We start from the raw sequence: 15,369 nt of genomic DNA on the forward strand, positions 1-15,369 counted from the left end.
ATATAGCCGCGGGAGTCGTGCATGCGTGGGAAAGACGAAGCGGGGCGGGGTGAGGTCCTTGGGTTTTTTTTTTTTTTTTCCAGGAACGGGAGCTTTCATTCCCGGGCGAACGTTGACAGGGAGGCTTTCCCTGAGGCACCCCGAAAACGCCCCTCCCCTTCGACTAGGATTCCAACTCGGGACGGACTGTCCGGTTGAGATGGCGGTGGGGGTCGGCGGGGTCTTGTCGCCATGGAAACCAGTGACAGCCCCCGGCTCCCTGACTCAGAAAAGAGTCGGAATGTGAGGCAACCCGGCGGGCGCCATTGTTGAGCAAACATCTCAGGAACGCGCACGGGAGGGTTTTTTTTTTTTGGTCAAGGGGCTGACTTCCAGGTGCGCAGCTGCAGCCGGCGCGGCCCATCGCCACCAAATTCTCTCTCATCCCATTTATCGCTCACGTTCTTCTTACATACTTGATACAAAGAAAACAATTACAATAGGAAAACGTGACTCAATGAAGTAAAGCCACATTTGCAAAAATATTTTAAAAAGCAAAACATCATTTACAAATAAATCTCAGAGAAAGTAAAACACCGTAAAAGACATAACAATCTAATTTAAAAAAGCAAAACATACCAAAACCCAATTCACACACACACACACACACACAGAATTATACACAGTATGTAGGTATATCGTATATAGCTCGTGCACGTGGCGTCACCATTTTCACGGCACCATATTTCCGGTCAAAAAGACCTGCTCGACAGTGTGGGGGACATTGAACCGGAAGAGAATGTTTACAGTACTGTTACGCTTTCTTAGTCACGTGACGTCACATACTAAGAAAGTAACTGGATTGGCTGGCTGTTTATTTCTGACCTGAAGTAACCCTGCCTGGTTGCACAGATGGTGAATTCCAGACAACAAATTGTAGCCAGTTGAATTGTTAGCATTGAAAAGTTACACTGCATTACAATAATTGAAAATGTGATCACTTTACATTTCAAATTCAAATCCTGTTTTCTGTGGAATTTCAAATTCAAATCCTGGTGGCACATATTTACTTCCATAGAAGTCTTGTTTTTGTTCATGTTTCAAGTTTAGCCTCATAGCCATCAGACCTCATTTCTGGATTTTTGGACATATTCTTATGCCACGCGTTTTTTGTACTTATACCTTTTTGGAATGCTTCCTGTGAATGACCTCTGACTGAATTAAACTCTTCTTTTTTTCTTTTGCCTTGTCCCGTTAGGGGGCACCACAGCGTGTCATCTTTTTTTCATCCAAGCCTATCTCGTACTGAATTAAACTACTCCCGCAAATCACGTTCCTGCCTCAAAGGCCTCCATTTGGGTCCTATCCCTTGCTGCATGCTCGTGACACAAATTCATTTGCTCAAAAAGGAAAAACAATCAAAAAGTACTTAAAAAATGTACAAAACAGTAAATAGTAATTCATAAATAATAAAAGTTGCAAAATAAAATATACAAGTTGCAAAAGCAAATTCCCCCCAAAAAGTAACAAGAACTTTACAAAAGTTGAAGAAAAAAAGTACAAAAAAGTAAAACCAAATGCACAAATGAATAAAGTTAAATTAATTAAAGTTAATTTTTTTTAAATTGAATATGAAAACAATATAATGAAAACAAATTTAAAATGTTTTTTTAGGTAGGCTGGATGAAACGGAAGAATGGCTTATACATTCATTTTAATGGAGAATAATGATTTGAAATACAAATGAATAAATTGTATTTGCCTCTTAAGGCACCACAGTACACTTTTTTTTTAAAATGTGCACAAACTAAGCTTTGTGTATCTGCCCTTTTTTTTTTCTTTTTTTTTTTTTTTACAATGAGAATTCCAAATTGGCAATATATGATACTTAACAAAGTTCATATGAAGGTAAGATCAATCTGTGCTTTTGTTTGCATGTTCTCGGCTTGCCGTACATTCCCAAACCAGCCATGGTATGCTTAATACAGTACAAGACTCTGAATTGTCCGTCGGTACGAATGTGAGGGCGAGTGGTCGTTAGTCAACAAGTGTCGCCACAGCAGTTCGGAAAAGGGATGCAGGATGGGACGCTTTCCTGTTTCCCTGGCAGCAGCAACCAGTGCAACCAGTGCTCTACTGCCACCTAGTGAATGAGTTGATACTACCCCCCCACACACACACCAATACAATGCAATAAGAACAACTCCTCACTTCACTAACAAAGACCAACAAAAATCTCTAACGCTAAAGAATCCATGACACGTGAGATTAGGTGCCATTTTCACGTGTAAAACTACCATTGAAAAAATAATTATCCCCTCAAACGAGAAGAACCTATTGACAAAGTGGTTGTACTGAAAAAAAAACATCTCATTGAGTCCTATGACATATGACTCAATGTGGTGTGCGGCAAATAGATTTTATTTGTTTTTACCTTGTTACTGGAGAATAACCTTAATATTTACAAAAATGTACTTTTGGGGTAAATGTGGCATTATGTAAGAGTGTATTTAAAAATGATTCAAAGATCTGGAAAGACATCATCGAGGCCTTTTATATGACACATGACTTGAAAGTTGCAGTTTGCTTTTTTTTTAACCTTTAAGTGGGTTTTCTGATGGTATTCCAGGTAATTCTCAGATTTGCAAAAAGTCCACGTTACCGTCACGGAAGAAACTCAATTCTCCGCAGGTGTGAATGTGGGTGTGAGCGGTGGTCGACACATGAGTGCTGTGATTGGTTGGCAACCAGTGCGGAGTGTAACCCCGCCCTCTTCCCCAAAGTCAAAATGGGGTTAAGTGACATAATAAGACTCCTGTCAACCCCTCTAATACAAGCTAATACTTGATATGGTTGACTCCAAATTTCATTTTGGAGTTTAATCAGCAGTGGAGAGTTTTTCAGGCCCCAACATGTCTTTTTTTTTTTTTTTTTTTTTTGTCCATGTGATGGTATATTTGATCAAATATCTACAGATATGAAACACTCTCATCAGGCCCTTTGATTTGAGGTTTGTTTCTTGCTTTGTTTTTCTGAAAATTTATTTTTGACTTTGGTAGAAACAAATGAGGTGCAACACTTTGCACCTCCGAAAAACTACCAAACTACCGAATAACATTTTTGGGTGTAAATAAAGTGAGTTTGTGCTGATTTTTTGATCATGCCAAGCAAAAATAAAAAAAATCAAATACGTCACAGTGTACCAGGCCACCTTGGGCCACATAAAAGAAAATCCTTCTTTTAATCCATTGTACAAATGTGCACAGTGCTTTTAGTGGAAATTGATATGTATGGTAACGATGAAAACGACAACCAGAGCGAGACGCTCAGGCAAAGTTTTTCTTGAGGAAATTGATGAGTCCGTTGGTAGAGGCGTCGTGAGAGTGCACCTCGGTGGGATCCTGCAGCTCGGGCTCAATCTTCTTTGCCAGCTGCTTTCCAAGTTCCACTCTGGCAACGGAAAACAGATCATTAGTAATCAATCATAGTAGCAGTAATGACAATACAAAAAGATGGAATCAAGTTTGAAAATGTAAGTGTGGGATAATTAGGCAACGCGTGTCCCACCCCCACTGGTCGAAGCTGTTGATCTCCCACATCAAACCCTGGATGAAGATCTTGTGCTCGTACATGGCTGAAATGAACAAACGGGCAATCGTTAAAAAACAAACAAACAAAAAACACCAAAGATCCCTGAAGATTCTAAAATCATGTGTTTTTCGATTTGCTTTTATTCAGTTAATATTGCTGTTTTCTGTTTGTATCGTGGACGGATCCCACTGCTGACACCAGTTTGGTGAGTGACCCTATCCTTGTCAAGAAATGTGTTCTGTACTCGCGTTTTCTGCACTTTGTTTGCTGTCATACAAAACGAACAATGCTCAGGTTTGTGTTTGTGGGATTGAGCGATTCCACTTCTGAGAGCATTTTGGTGAGCAGCCCTATCCGGCTTCAGATTTGTGTACCGCCTTCCAAACGAGAATATGTTTCTTGTTGTGATGGCTGTATGGATTGCAATAGCCGCCTGGGCGCCACCAATTTGAAAAGCGGCCCTAACTGACTCCTGAAGCAAGCGGTCTAAAAATAGCGATGCAGTAACCGACATTATTAGCAACCCCTCAACACCTGCACTCATAACGATTGGTAATAATAACCCATTTCTGACACATTCAATATCATGGCTTTTCTCACCTATGAGAGCACCGAGTGTGTATGGGGTGAGTTTTTTGAAGATGATGGAGTTGGTGGGCCTGTTTCCTTGGAACACCTTGGTAAAAACAAAAAACTATTGAAGCACATAATAAATATGACGAGAGATATCATGGTGAGTGCGTTGTTGTGACCCACTTTGTGCGGGAGAATCTTCTCCAGAGCTTTCTCAGTAAGCCCACTGGCCTCCAGCTCCTTTCGGGCCTCCTCGGTGGTCTTTCCCCTCATAAGAGCCTCCGTCTGGGCCAGGAAGTTGGCCACGAGAATCTGCAAGTCCACAGTGTTATTTTAAACACATTTGACAGTCATGTATTATAATTTTAGCGCAAATTTTTTACTTTTACAAAGAATAGAACACATAGCTGCAACATGGACGGATCCCACTTTTGAAACCAATTTGCCAAGTGGCCTCTCTTTGATTAGAGAAATGTACATTCTCAGATGAATGTTTATTTTGAGCTTGGAGGGTGATATATAGAGCTATTTAAAAAAAAATAGTTTGGAAGGGGGGTGGAATGGATTGACGACAACGCTCGCGGCTGGGCCGCGGTGGCTCATGGCACCGCCGCCGGGGTGGCTCGTCGCGGCACCAGGCCGGGGTGGCTCAACGCGGAACCGCTGGGGTGGCTCATGGCGGTGCTAACAGGGTGGCTCGTCACGGTGACCAGGCCGCGGTGGATCTTGTGGTGCCGCCGGGGTGGCTTGTTGCGGCGCCACGGTGTTTACGGTGTTGTCGTCGCTTTCGGCAGAGTATGCTACATACTGTCATACATACTGTCGGGGAGTCTGTTGTTAGTTAGAAGGGATCCGCATATCATCTAAATATCTTATATATATATATATATATATATATATTGCCCTGGTCACTTCACTCGATTGTGAGATGTTCTCTTCAAAAAGAGCTTCCGTGTTCCATAGCAAGTTTCCAGTATGTGTTTTCAAATGCGAATGTCCCAGTGTCATGTCTGTTGATGACGTTGCAGGCAATATGGCTACCACTTGGATGTCAAGGGAGACTTCCGCAACTTTGCACATGAATGATGCGCTCTCCGCTCATATTATTTTTTTTGTTAAGACATTGAAGTGAATAATGGTATATGTATTTTTCATTACAATATCTATTTTAGAATGTTTATAGGCATGTCACTGGGACATTAAATACCTCCTGGATCCCATTTCTGACAACAAGTGTAAAAAATGCCATATCTGACAAGAAAAGTGTGCATTCTAACAACAGAATATCTATCGTGTAGTTGAAGTATACAATGCCGTTTTTGACTGTTCCCACTTCAGAGACCAATTTGGTGAGTGTGACTCGGAATGTACGTTGTGGTATGCATCGCGTAAGTCAACTGATCTCACTTTTTAGCCAATCAGTTGATGCTGGAGCAAGTCCACTTGCCTTGTGGTGTAGGTTGTCCCTGACGGGGTGCTGCGATTGTGCTGGGATGAGGAAGTCAGACGGCACCATGCGCGTTCCTGAGTTCCAAGCACAAATGATTGGATTCAATCATTGCGATGGCATGCGAGTGGTCTCATTGAGCGTTGCGTTCAGGCGCAGGCACCTTGATGGATAAGCTGGTAGAAGGCGTGCTGCCCATTGGTGCCGGGCTCACCCCACACGATGGGTCCGGTGTGATAATTTACGCGTGTGCCATGTTTGGTGACGTACTTCCCATTGGACTCCATATCGCCCTGCATGAAAAAAATAACACACATCAGTAGGAGAGGTGGAAGTCACCAAAAAACCATTAAAGTCATCTGTGTGTGTCATAAACCCACACTCATCACTTCCCGTTATTTTTTTTTCCTGTAGGGGAAACAGTTATTGAATGGATGTGTCCGGCACGTAATCTGAACATGGCATCAATTTCGAGCTTGTCAGAACTGAGGATGCCTCCATTTTGTGAAACTAGTTGGACAATTTGTGAGCACCGCTATCAAATGATATGCTGCCTGGTTTTTGTTAGAATAGTTGTCAGAAGTGGGATTCGCCCATTCAGGAACACACAACACTGTTGGGAAATTTGTAAAAGCGAACAAGTTGTTCCATAATTTAAAAAAATCATCACCGTTGTTCTTGTTAGAATCCTCACTTCTGCAGCCAGGTGGGGCAGCTAGTCAAATTGGTGTCAGAAGTGGGATCAGATAGAATGAATGACAACATGTATCTATGAAGAAAAAATGTACTTTTGAAGAAGAATGTTTATTGTAGATTTACTGTAGTTTCCTGTGAAAAGGCTGACAGATCCCACTTCTGAAACCAATGCGTTGACTTTTTGAGTGAGTAAAAGTATTGGAACGGCAAGGTCCCTTTTTTTGTTTTTAATTGTACAGTGAACTGAAGAGCTTTGGGTTTCAGATCAAAAGATTCATATGAGATAAAAGTTCAGAATTCCAGCTTTTATTTCATTGTATCTACATCGAGATGTGTTAATTTAGGACAGAGAACCTTTTGTTTAAATCCATCAAATTTTCCAAATTCAAGAGAGTTAAAGTATTGGAACATGTGTTTGAAGAATATTCTTAGTTGTTCAGGTTCTAGTTGTTCTTTTACATTGATTTCTTAAACATTTGATTTTCATTTTAGTTTTGGGCTTAACCTGTGAAAACTGCATTTGCTGTTACGCAAACACGAGGACCAGATAGTTGTCTTTGGAATAAAAGCAAACCATTTTGAAACTGAGAGGAGGTAAAATCGATCAGCGCTATTACACAAACATTGGGCATAGCCAATCCAATCATTTGGAATGTCCTGAAAAATAAAAAAAATACTGGCTGGTGGACCAAGGGTATCAGCAGCAGTTGACGACAGACACAATGTAACAGCTATGAAGAAAAAAAACATAGACAACAGTCAGTGACATTACTGCCAACCTCCACGGGGCAGGGGTGAATGTATCATAATCCACTGTTCGAAAATTACTTTGAGAGAAGAACTATAACTTCAAGATGGAAACCAGAATTAGAAGGCCGGATTGGATTTTGCTGGGTGCAAAGATGAGCCACAAAAGTTTTGGAACAAGGTTTTATGGAAAGATGAGAGCAAGACTAACCTCTACCAAAGCGATGGATGGGTGCGATAGTTATGATATTTGTAAAAGCCACACCCTCATCTCTGATGCATGATGGAGGTCATGTCATGGCTTGGGCTTGCCTGGCTGCTTTTCGAACAGCCTCATATTTAGTTATTTATTAATTAATTAAATAACTCATGATGGCAGCAGCAGAATGAATTATGAAGTCTTCAACACCATTTTGTCTGGATATCTACAGAAAAAGACATCCAAACTAATCAGTAGACGCTTCATCATATAACAAGATAATGACCCAAAACACACTTCATCACGGGTGGAAAAGTAGGTTTTAAATGAATGAAGTCAATCACCAGAGCTTTACCTCATGGAGAATGCATTTTGTCTCTTGAACAGAAGACTGAAGGGAGTAACCTCCAGAAAAAAAAAAAAAAAAAGAACTGAAAGACGCTGCAGTTAAGGCCTACAACAAAAGCTTGAATTCTGAACCTTGGCTCATTCATCTTTTTATATGAAACGTTAAAGTTTTAAGTATCCACCTGACGACCTTGCTCTTTGTATACCTTTGGAAAGCACTGTATTGTGATGATTTAAAATAATATTACTCTTGTTTTTTGGAATGCATTGAGTATACCTTTCACAGCATTTTTTTGTGGACACAAATCAAGCTTTGTGGGGAAAAAAGAGGAAATAATAGTACCCCACAAATTCTGTTGTTTTTTTGGTTTGTTTTTTTAAGTGATGAACTCAACCTGCTGGAAGTAGGCAGCAAAGCGGTGCATGTACTGGTCGTAGGGCAGCATGGCGTGAGTCTCCGTGTGGAAGAAGTTAATGTACCAGATGCCCAGCAGAGCCAGCAGAACCGGAGCGTTTTTCTCCAGGGGAGCCATGCGGAAGTGCGTGTCCTGAGGAGGGGAAATTGTGCCGGTGTACCTCACGTCAAGACGGTTTTACTTTTTCATGTTCTCTGCACGTAAGATTGACCTCCTGCATGACCTACCATCCAGTGGGCGCCTGCCAGGAGCTTCTCAAAGTTGTCAAAGCCTAATGAAAAGAAACAAACATTGATGTCTTCAAAACAAGAGCATGCATATGTAACATTTGATTTTATTTAGTAGCTGAAGATAAACAATCATGACGTTAAAATGGTTTTTTGCCCAGTAAAGGGCCACATAAAAACATTCGATGTACGTACCAATATGCAAGGCAATGGCCATTCCAATTGCTGACCACAAGGAGAAACGCCCCCCAACCCACTGAAAGGATAAAAGATGTCACTAATGCATTTAAACTCAAATGAAAAAAGACAGCCAAAACGTGTCATGGTGACAAAAAGGCCACAATGTAGCCACCGGACTTAAAATAGTAACCATCCTGTGACCTTTATCTTCGGGCCAGCCTGGACAGTAACCTCTGCAAGGGAGAAGGTCACCACCAATAATAACCCAAGGGGGGAGGCACAAAGGGGAGGGCCTCCCATATCTTGGCAGCTGCGAGCCCCAGCACCCGGTCTCGGTCAAACACTTTTGCTTAAATATAGCCGCCATACGGAAAGAGCACTTACGTCCCAGAACTCAAACATGTTCTCTGTGTCGATGCCGAACTCCTTCACTTTGGGCTGGAAGATACAAACATTGGCAATTACACACGTTACAAGGATGGATGGATAGCAAGGTATAGCTAGCTAGCTAGCTAGCTAGATAAATAGTTCGATTAGATTTGGGTGACTTACGCCGTTGGTGGAAAGAGCGACAAAGTGTTTGGCCACAGCACTTTTCTATGGAAAAAAAAATAACAAAGCTGTTAATGTTTTTGCCAAAATGAAACAGATGCAAGCGGTCAAGGCCACCAAAGCCCATGCTCACGTACGTCTGTGGCGTGCTCCAGGAACCATGCTTTCGCTGACTCTGCGTTGGTGATGGTCTCCTGAGTGGTGAAGGTCTGATAAAAATCACCAAGAGGAAGACAAAAGTGACAATTAAGCAGAAAAGGTACATATTAGGAGTGTGAGGAGGCTTCTAAATTATTTATGATGTTGAAGAAGCATGATTAATCAAAGGTCTTTTATAGCCATTGATGTTTACCCAACACATTAAGGTCGTTTTCTCTGAATTGCTTCTGCTATTTAAAATTTAAAAAAATAAATTTTGGTGACCAAAGGACTAAATTGTATTTTATAAAATATGTTTATGAAAAGAAATTTTGGTTCATGGAAGACTTCAAATGTCTTCAGTTGATAGGAAGACTTTTACTTTGAGTGCATTAATGGCGCTAATTAGTTTTTGGTATATTGAAAAAACATCATACTTATGTAGATTCAAAGGCTTCATCCTCAAAGTTCACAAAAATATATGTTAGGTTCATTGAAGACCCCAAAATGTCTTTGATTAAAAAAAAAAAAAGAAAACAATTATATTAGGTTAATTGAGGCAGCACGGTGGGTCAGTTGGAAAGCGTTGGCTTCACAGTTCTGAGGTCCCGGGTTCGATTCGGGAGCCGCCTGTGTGGAGTTTGCATGTTCTCTCCGTGCCTGCGTGGGTTTTCTCCGGGTACTCCGGTTTTCCTCCTACATCCCAAAAGCATGCATTAATTGGACACTCTAAATTGCCCCCAGGTGTGATTGTGAGTGCAGCTGTTTGTCTCCACGTGCCCTGCGATTGGCTGGCAACCAGTTCGGGGTGTACCCCGCCTCATGCCCGTTGGCAGCTGGGATAGGCTCCAGTACTCCATGCTCGTGAGGATAAGCGGCTAAGAAAATGGATGGCTGGATCGGTTAATTGAATATTCCAACTCATCTTTGATGTTTATAGAAACATACTTGCTGTGATGTGTCTTTGATGTTTACATAAAACACATTGGTTTCATTGACGAGTCCAATTGTTTCCAGTGTTTTCTTAAGACTTACTTTACATTCATCAAAGCATCTAATTTGTAGTTGATTCCAAAAAAAAGAAAAGAAAAGGAAACTATGGGTCCATAGCAGACTCTTGTATTTTACAAAGATGTACGCTCAGATCATTGAGCCCTCTGTAAATTTTCTTTGGTGGTGACCAAAACAGGCCGCAAACCCTCATTGCATCCATGCAGCACCTTAGAGGCAATGATGAAGAGGGTGGTCTCGGCGTTGAGCTGCGCAAGCGTCTTGGCGATGTGCGTCCCGTCAATGTTGGACACAAACCACACGGCAGGCCCATCCTTGGAGTACGGTTTCAAGGCCTCGGTCACCATCAGGGGCCCCTGTCGTTTGACAGATCACGTTAAATGTTAGGTACGCACACTAAAACCTTTGGGCTAGTCAGCTTTTGGGAGAAAATTTCAGGATAACACTAAAGTCTTTGCAGTTTTTTATTCGATGCATGTTAAGCTGTTCAATATTTCAATACTCATTCAACTTTCACAACTTGTTGTCCCCTCACAAGGAACTTAATATCAATATTCATGGATTTTGATCCACGAGCTGACCAATAGATTTCCATGCGTTTGTTTCTTTTGAATAGTTAGTCGTCTTCCTCACATCACATTTTGACATCATGGAACCGAGACGTCAACATTGCCTCACCATCGCAAGGCTTCAGATCGGATGTTCACCGAGGGTAGTGGCCACTGAACTTCCTGTGTCACTGACTATAGAGATACAGAGACTGGAAGAGTGACAGGAAGGCATTTGAAGTCAACGTTGTTGTCATTTCTGTTTGTGCATGCGAGATAAAGAAATAAAGTATCTGACTCAGACAAGAGTCTCTAAGAATATTTATTCTAGTAGTCAGAGAGAAAACAATTCGAAAAGGAATGCATTCCTGTCTCCTTCATTTCCGACTCTGGCGTCAATCATACCAGTCTGTGTACACCTTGACTAGAGCGAGGGAAGGCCCCTCCCAAATACCAAATACCAAGCGGAGCACAAACAGATTACTCAACTCGCGACTCGCGCAGCACCTTGCTATCTTGAAGTTCTGAAGAGCACAGGTCACAGTTTCATTGTCTGCATACTTCACTCATCTGCTGGCCCCAACCAAGATGAGGGAGGAGGAAACATCTTTACGAGGCTTTTATTCATGGCTAGCTTGAACAATTTTACCACTACAACCTCCTTGGAAATTTTTATGGCTCAAACTGTTGTGAACTTTGCTGTTAGCTTCCTGTTTTAGAACAGCAAGTTGTAGAAAAAGTATTGCATGAAACAACAGTCGGACACGTCCATTCAAAAGTTTAGAGGAGTTCAAATTAAATTCACTCAAACATCCATCCATTACTTTTTGTGAGTATTGAATGTTAAAAAGTTTACTCACAAGATCAGATCCTCCTATCCCGATATTAACGACGTCTGTGATGCTCTTCCCGGTGTAGCCCTTCCACTGACCGCTACGAACCCTCTGCAAGTGAACCAGATGTTATTACACTATTTTTTTCTTCTTCACATGGTATTTTCTGACATTTTACTCACGTGACAAAAGTTTTTCATCTTGTCCAGAACCTTATTAACGTCTGGCATCACATCTTTGCCGTCCACCATAATGGGAGTGTTGGAGCGGTTTCGCAGAGCCACGTGGAGCACAGCCCGACCCTACGACGCACAGTCACGCACTTGTACGTTAAACCAGAATTCACAAGTTCATGTTTTACATTTCAGCTTCTTCTGCAGATGTTCGATAGGATTTAGATTGGGGCTTTTCACAATTGTCCCATGTTTTGGCTCTTTGTAGCTACGTGTCTGAGTAGAGTTTTAGGGTGGAAATTTTACTTTTTTTTCTTTTTTACAGGCTATGTGAAACTGCGACTAAACCGCCATGGGCAACAAAAACCATCTTGTCGTTGGCATCAGCCCTGATGAAGGTCTACTCAAGTCAGGCAGAAGACGACATCATGAGCACCGAGCACCTCAGTGAAGTTGATCTTGTCTCCAGCGAACATGGTCTCTCTGGCCGCTTCCAGGCCTCTCGACTTGGCCTGCCGAAGACAAACCACCAGTAAGAGCACCGCAAATGTTGGGATTCCCAAAGTACAACGACTTACCAGGTCGACCAACATCTTCATGACTTCTTCGGTGATGAGGTTCTTGGAGTAATCCAGCAGGATGTCTCCGTCGTCGGTCTGCAGTGTGAGGCTGCGCAAACCACAGGTGGGACTCAGTCGTGTAGAGTATGTGCATGTCATAAGTACAGTATAAGTCTCAAAGGCTTACTTTTCAAGTTTTAAGCAAATCCAAGGTTACTACGGCAAAAATCAAGTAAGCCATTTGAGTCAGCACTGAATTTCAAGCAAGATGAGTCAAGTCATTACTTGACCGGCAAGTCATAATTCATACGCAGTGCAGTCTGGCTCAGTTACAAAATACCTTATTTTAAATGAGAAGCCATTACTTGGTCATATTTTTTTGCCTGGTGTCACAAACTGTCACAAATTTCAGGTACGAGCTAGCTTCCGGTATGAATAAAGTGAAGGAAGAAAAAAACGGCGCAATTAAAGCACTGTCACACCCTCACATGTTGGCAAAGAGAAACACACTCGCCGAAGCTATGTCAGCCATTCATTGAAGGATAAACCGATGGCTACAAAATGACAACACTTGCAAGGAGCTGCTGTCTCCTGTCTGTTTTCATGTTCTCCCTGTGCTTGCGTGGGTTTTCTCCGGGTACTCCGCTTTCCACCCACATCCCAAAAACATGCAACATTAATTGGACACTCTAAATTGCCCCTAGGTGTGATTGTGAGTGCAGATGTTTGTCTCCATGTGCGCTGCGATTGGCTGGAAACCAGTTCTGGGTATACCCCGCCTCCTGCCCGTTGACAGCTGGGATAGGCTCCAGCACTACTGCGACCCTCGTGAGGATCAGCGGCTTAGAAAATGGATGGATGGATTTTTCATTGCTTTAGCTTGTTTAGTTAGCTGTTTTAACACATCACAAATCAAGTCATTGGGATACCAAGTCAAAGTTGTGTTGAGTCTTTCATTAATTAGTTTGGGCTAGGAAGACCCAAGTTCTAAAATTAGCAATTGAAGCTCGACTCAGGTCAAGTCACGTGACTGGAGTCCCCCACCTGTGACACGAGTGCCGGGACCCGCTTTATGAGGAAGGCCTCTCACCTGAATTTGTGGAACCTCTCCTTGTCGCCATCGAACATGTGCCTCATGTTGAGGTTCAAGGCGTGGGCTGTGTACCATTCCTGCAGCCGCTGGAAGACGGGGTCCTGTGTCAGTCCCATGTCGCCGAGTCCGGAGGTGGGCCGAGTGGGGCGGAGGGGGTGAGCCCAAAAGCTTTTTGACAGCCCACCAGGGCCCCTCCTACTCATACTATATTCAGGGTTGGTGCATGCATTTCACACCTCCTCCCCCACGGGGGTCATCCAGGGTTTGTGTCTTTAGCACAAGTGGCAAGAGTACAGTACTGTTCTCGCACTGCACTGAAGTACAGGAAAGATGACATAAACATTCAACAATTTTAGTAACATAAGAGTAAAAAAAAATACAATAATTCTGACAGGATAATTAAGACTGAACTAAGAACATGTACTGCATGAGCAAAACAAAACAGTCAAAAATACTCAGACAATGATAACAGCTGAATAAAAATCCAACCAACTTGTTTGTTTTATTTCATATTTCCAGGCATTGGTCGTGTTTAGACTGGTACAAGTCACAACACATTTGCCATGAAGTATTTGAGTATACGAAGACACGAAACGAGTTTCTTATAAAAGGCCATGGATGGGGAAAATCTTGCATTTCTGAATATTTTTTGTCATCATTTTTTAATTGCTCCCTGGTTCATGTGCCTCCATCTCTTTGCTGCACATGTTTTCCCTACTTAAAAGTCCAAGCGATTCAATTAATTAATTAATTAATATATCAATCATTGAAAAAGTATAGAAGGCCTCTTTTGACAAAGCAAAAAGTAGAAAGTTACAGACATTATTTTATATGGCTTCAGCAATTATTTGTTTGGCCTCACAGTTCTGAGGACCAGGGTTCAAATCCTGGCCCCGCCATGTTCTTCCCGTGCCTGGATGGGTTTTCTCCGAGCACTCCGGTTTCCTCTCACATCCCAAAAACATGCAACATTAATTGGACACTCTAAATTGCCCCTAGGAGTGATTGTGAGTGCAACTGTTGTCTGTCTCCATGTGCCCTGCGATTGGCTGGAGACCAGCTCAGGGTGTACCCGATGATGGCTGGGAAAGGCTCCGGAAATCCCGTGACCCTCGTGTGGATAAGCGGCTCAGAAAATTGATGGATGGATGGATGGATGGCTGCATTTTTTTATCTCTTTATTTTAACTGTAAATACAGTACTGAGGTCAGGCGGAGACTGAGGCTTTGCCGGCGGGACTCGTAGACCGGCGCGCACCCTACCGACCGCTAGGCCGCCAAACAACGTGAACTTGGTGCATTAGTCTTCATTCAACGTTAGAGGGTGACAAAGACTCAGTCGAGAACCAAATTTTGGCCTTAGTTGTGATTAAATAGGGCATACTGATTGATGGCTTGGGTTTAAACGAAAGAGAGAAATGTACTTTATTTATAGGACCATCCAGGTTTTTAAAATATTAATTTACTGTGAAACATTTACCGAATGTATTTCCTTTCTACAGACACGCCAACAGCCCGAGACAGGAAATCCGCCGCTGTCACTATTTATTGTGAAACGTTTGCCGGAAGTGTTGGCGTTTATGACGTCGGGCTTGACTGCCTCGGCATTCAGACAGGGGGTTCGCTGTCAAAGAGGGTGGATGCCCAAGTCGAGCCGAGCTGGTAAGCAATGCGCCTCATTCCCTTACGAGCGTAACATTTGCCTTCCATTTTATTACGTTTCCGCCGTGTGTGTTGCACCGCGTTGGCTTTTGTGCACCTTCTTGTGCTTCTGTGACGTTTTTCAGTTGTGTCGCAGGGAGGCTAGCTGTGGCAAGCTAACGTTAGCCCCGCGTAGCTATGTCGCGAAATGCACAGAGTGGACTTGAAACATCCGTGCGCCCATTATCGGACGCGTCACCCCCCTTCTACTCGCAATTGGCAACTTCTGTGCACTTAGGTCCCCGTGACCGGCCTCTGGTAAGTTACCAGTTCCCGGTGTGTAGCTAAAGCAGTCCATTTTAACATATTTGTCTCTGTTCTGCTCGAAACCACCCACTTTTGGGCAGGAGAGGGGAGG

General features: G+C 42.6%; 2 protein-coding genes across 4 annotated transcripts in view; one reads left to right on the forward strand and one right to left on the reverse strand.

Moving 5' to 3' along the window:
• Window positions 1-3,202: 3,202 nt before the first annotated feature.
• gpib (glucose-6-phosphate isomerase b) lies at window positions 3,203-13,440 on the reverse strand. Its single transcript, XM_061813870.1, has 18 exons — window positions 13,309-13,440; window positions 12,237-12,327; window positions 12,102-12,170; window positions 11,668-11,787; window positions 11,513-11,596; window positions 10,314-10,460; window positions 9,093-9,164; window positions 8,956-9,000; window positions 8,788-8,841; window positions 8,419-8,479; window positions 8,224-8,267; window positions 7,976-8,128; window positions 5,754-5,883; window positions 5,591-5,667; window positions 4,327-4,455; window positions 4,171-4,246; window positions 3,547-3,613; window positions 3,203-3,429 (listed from the first exon to the last, which is right to left on the reverse strand). The coding sequence occupies exons 1-18, from the start codon at window positions 13,425-13,427 to the stop codon at window positions 3,306-3,308; spliced, it is 1,662 nt and encodes a 553-aa protein (XP_061669854.1). The 5' UTR covers window positions 13,428-13,440; the 3' UTR covers window positions 3,203-3,305.
• Window positions 13,441-14,853: 1,413 nt separating this feature from the next.
• Window positions 14,854-15,369, forward strand: part of LOC133498175 (granule associated Rac and RHOG effector protein 1-like) — a 47,144-nt gene continuing 46,628 nt past the window's right edge. For 2 of the 3 annotated variants that reach the window (XM_061814705.1, XM_061814708.1), the window contains exon 1: window positions 14,981-15,269. The gene's annotated coding sequence lies outside the window, so the exon portion shown is untranslated. The other variant, XM_061814706.1, reaches the window with a different exon arrangement.

Source organism: Syngnathoides biaculeatus, chromosome 3 (assembly GCF_019802595.1).
Source record: "Syngnathoides biaculeatus isolate LvHL_M chromosome 3, ASM1980259v1, whole genome shotgun sequence".
NCBI lineage: Eukaryota > Metazoa > Chordata > Actinopteri > Syngnathiformes > Syngnathidae > Syngnathoides > Syngnathoides biaculeatus.

What these genes read in the sequence shown, in the direction of transcription:
- gpib (XM_061813870.1), bottom strand. Translation starts at nt 13,427, where the DNA reads ATGGGACTGACACAGGACCCCGTCTTCCAGCGGCTGCAGGAATGGTAC. An exon ending in GAGAGGTTCCACAAATTCAG is followed by an intron (nt 12,328 to 13,308) that starts GTGAGAGGCCTT and finishes TGGTTTGCGCAG; the next exon opens with CCTCACACTGCAGACCGACG. An exon ending in TCTTCATCATTGCCTCTAAG is followed by an intron (nt 9,165 to 10,313) that starts GTGCTGCATGGA and finishes GATTTTTATCAG; the next exon opens with ACCTTCACCACTCAGGAGAC.